Consider the following 3,784-nt stretch of genomic DNA (forward strand, 5'->3'; position numbering starts at 1 on the left):
CAACGGCCTGAAAAACCCCAGCAATAGCAACATTTTCCTCCCTTGACCACTTGCAGAGAGAATTGCTGAGCCCCACGTGAGTGTGTGCCCCTTTTCCATGGAATATTCAGGGTTTTCTGTGCATGCCATTTTGCATCTCCTCCATCCCTTCCCACAGACCTTTGCCTGACTTCCCTTTTCTGTAAGAGGCATGCTTAGGAGGGCGAGAGTCATCTACTGTCCCTTTGGAGCTGGTGGGGAGGGTGGGCCCTTGACCCCACCCAGATAGACTCCGTGCAGGTCCCACCACAGAACAAAGGTGACTTTGAGCCTTGGTGGGAGGGTGGTGGTAGGAGAAGTGGGCCTGAGAAAATATAAAGCTAGAAAAAGATGTGGTGCAAGAGAAAAAGAGTCTGAGATGACCAGAATTTGTGGATAAAACCCCGGGGGGGGGGCTAGTCTGTCTAAGGCTGGAGCAACAGAATGGGTTTTCCTCTCCGAGCCCTCTGGTCAGTGTGGACCTTCCTTTCCTGTGACTGCTCTGCCTGTCGCTTGCTCAGCAGGCAGCTCTCCCCTCACCCTCAGGACTGCAGCTGTCCCCAGAACACAGGGGACATCACAGGAGGCCTGGTTATGGAGTGACCCAAGCCTCTTGGCTTCCTGTCACCACCCAAGGCATCCCATTTGTGACCCCCACCCCAGGACGGAGTACAGATGGCTTACCAATCGGAGGTTGGGCAGGGCTCCCAACTCTGCTGGGTGCCACCTGCTGTTTACCTGCCTGAAGGAAGGAAGAACACCTTCAGCACCCAGGCATCAGCATGACTCCCTCCCTCCCTGCCCAAGTCCCGGGCAGCTCCTCGTCTCTTCTTCCGCCTCAGTGGTTCTCAGCCTTCCTAACGCCTTTTAACACGCAGTTCCTTATGGTGACCCTCAAACCATGAAGTTATTTCGTTGCTACTTCATAACTGGAATTTTGCTACTGATATGAATTGTAAACATCCGATATGCAGGATTCTTTTTTTTTTTTTTTCGAGACAGGGTTTCTCTGTGGTTTTGGAGCCTGTCCTGGAACTAGCTCTGTAGACCAGGCTGGTCTCGAACTCACAGAGATCCGCCTGCCTCTGCCTCCCGAGTGCTGGGATTAAAGGCATGCGCCACCATCGCCCGGCTGATATGCAGGATTCTGATAAGCAAACCCTGTGATTTGAGAACCGAAGGGGTCGCAAGCCATAGGCTGAGGACAGAAGCACTGTTCTACCTTCTTCTATGTCCCTCCCTGTCCCTCCTGTCTCCACCTCGCACCCTCTTCAACCCTCCCTAATTCTTCCTGCCCCTTCTCATTTCTTCCTCGGCCTTCCCGCTCATCCCTGTCTCCCGACCCTGCTCTGGCCCTGCCCCGACCACCCTGCTAAGAGAGGGACATGAAGAGAGAAAAGCTGGGGGCTGCAGGGCAGAAGATGCTGAAAGGCAGAATTCGAAGGGTAGGTTAGCGAGCAGCCTTCACCATCCTCATCTTCCTCACCAGCCTCCACTGGGCTAGGAGTGCTCAGCTAGGCCTGTGGCAAAAGCCATGGTCAGGGCTCTTCTTGGTCTCCACGCTGCCCACATTGTGGCCCTGAGGGCAAGTCAGAGCAACCAGAGTATAGAATCCTTCTTGTCTTCCTTATATTCTTTTTCCCATTGGAGGACAAAGCTTTGTGCTCTCCTCTCTGGGGGCCTCACTTCATGGTATAGAGGGATGATAGAAAGGGGAACTTACATTTACCCTCAGATTACTGGGGCAGCTCTAGGGAAGGAGCAGGGCCTCCTATATGGTTTTAAAGACTGGAACTCCTAGTGCTCCCAGCCTACTTGGGATGTCAGTGGGCTACCCAACAGAAATTCCAAAAGATGGACTAGGGTAAGAAGGACAGAAAAGGCCACCTGGAGGGACTCCGTCCTTCCCCAGGAGCTAAGGGCTGCCTTCTTGGTTGTGTTCAGGCGACCAGTGTCTATGGCTCAGTTGCCAGCTAAGGGCTGCCTTCTTGGTTGTGTTCAGGACCAGTGTCTATGGCTCAGTTGCCAGCTAAGGGCTGCCTTCTTGGTTGTGTTCAGGACCAGTGTCTATGGCTCAGTTGTAAAGAAGCTCAGCCTAGGCCAAAGGAAGCTGTGAAGACCGAGATGCCCTTCCTCTGGGGCTACTTCTTTGTAGAAGCCCTCTACCTGTCTCTTGGGGACTAACCCTTATCCCAAGCCCAACTTCCCTGCTTCCCTACTCAAACTTTAGCCTTCGGGTAGTCCCAGGCCCACTCTTGACCTTAATCAACCTCCCCTCTGCCTTCCACTAACCGCACTGCCCATCCTAGCCAGGACATGGCTACAGTGCTTTTCCTCTAGCAGGAGTGGGCTCCCTTCAAGAGCTATTTTTCTGACCAGAGTCTAAGCCACAAGCACCTTTTCACTTCCAGAAGAGAAAGTACGGAAGCAATAAACCACCTAGGGTGTGGTCACCTCGTGCCTTTGCCATCTGCATTCTGGTATTGACAGGCCTTTGCGTGCATCAGAATTCATGGGTGACTCCCCATCCTCCCATCCCTCACGTCTGTAAGAAACGTGGTATGTGGCCCTCATTTCCTCCCTTTCCTGGTGGCTCCGGCAGAGGGGGACCAGCCCCTGCACCTTGGTCCTATCTTTGCCTTCTCTCCTCCTGAGCCTCCCATCTAACAGGGTCTCTGCTTGTCCCTCCTAGTTTCACAGAGGTGAATGGTGACCTGATTGTGTGTCAAGAAAGCATCTGTCCCCTTGGGGGGCATCTGGATGCTGCACCCACTTTTCAAGGGCTCTAGGACAAGGGCTAGCGTCCTGACTAGGATGGGAAACCTCCCAAATCAGAACGCAGGAGCCTCATGAGTCTAGGAAGGGGGGAGAAGGGCGCTTTCACCATGCCCACCGCTACCCCTAGGGTTGAGGGTACCTCCGCAGCATGGGCTGTGCTTCCATAAGAGGACCCATTTCCTGGTTCGAGGGAAGCCATGTCAATCAGCACCGCATTGTCTTCTTCCCGGGCTCGCTTCCGCAGCATCTTACTCCTGCACCCCATCAAGGTCAGGATAGCCACAGAAGAGGGAGTAGTTAGTAGACACCAGTAAGAGCCAGCCCCAACACTGTGGCAGAGCCGGCAGCAAGCCTATTTTACATGAGAGGAGACAGGCTCATAGAAGTGGACAAGGGCTCCTCCGCCAGGGCCAGGCAGCATTATCCTAAATGTGGGCATGTGAGGATCCCCACATCCTGGGACCCGAACTGCGGGAGCGAGTCAGCCACTGAAAGGAATATCTAGAGCCTGGTGTAGCATTCATCCACCCATTCGTCCGCTCACCCAGTTCACCCAGTAAGTGCCAAGTCCTCCTGACCCTGACTGCTTTCAGTCTGTGCAAGGCAATGTTGCAGCATGAGGTGGCAGTGCAGACCGCCCCTTCCTTCCTTCACCTAGAGAGGACCGCCATCTGGGCCAGGAAGGATAGACGCTGCCCTTTAAGGCCATTTGCCTTTGCAGTAATTCTGGAGAACTTGCTGCAAGGACTCCAGGCTCCCCGAACAAGACAGAGCACAATCCTTAAGAGAATCCTATGGGGTCTCCATGCCAGGCTATGATCTGTGGCCCAGGTAGGTGGGGCCTGGGCTGTTGTTCAGGTGGGCAAAGCCTAGGGACTTCAGGAAGGGGAAGGCATTGCTCTTGTTCCAATTCCCTATTTAAATAAATGGAGGCCTGGAAGGGAAGCCATAAGCCCAAATCTCCGCTCCTGCCAGGACTCCAGGAGTG

General features: G+C 54.0%; 1 protein-coding gene across 3 annotated transcripts in view; it reads right to left on the reverse strand.

Annotated features, from left to right (window-relative positions):
* The window catches only part of Ano7 (anoctamin 7), a 27,960-nt gene extending 24,917 nt beyond the window's left edge, over positions 1-3,043 (reverse strand). For all 3 annotated transcript variants that reach the window (XM_026786536.1, XM_026786537.1, XM_026786535.1), the window contains exons 1-2: positions 2,936-3,043; positions 703-760 (exon numbers count right to left, since the gene is read on the reverse strand). In XM_026786536.1, coding sequence (XP_026642337.1) covers positions 703-760; positions 2,936-3,043 — 166 coding nt within the window. The remainder of the gene's footprint in view (positions 1-702; positions 761-2,935) is intronic.
* Between the last annotated feature and the right edge of the window lie 741 nt (positions 3,044-3,784).

Source organism: Microtus ochrogaster, linkage group LG4 (assembly GCF_000317375.1).
Source record: "Microtus ochrogaster isolate Prairie Vole_2 linkage group LG4, MicOch1.0, whole genome shotgun sequence".
NCBI lineage: Eukaryota > Metazoa > Chordata > Mammalia > Rodentia > Cricetidae > Microtus > Microtus ochrogaster.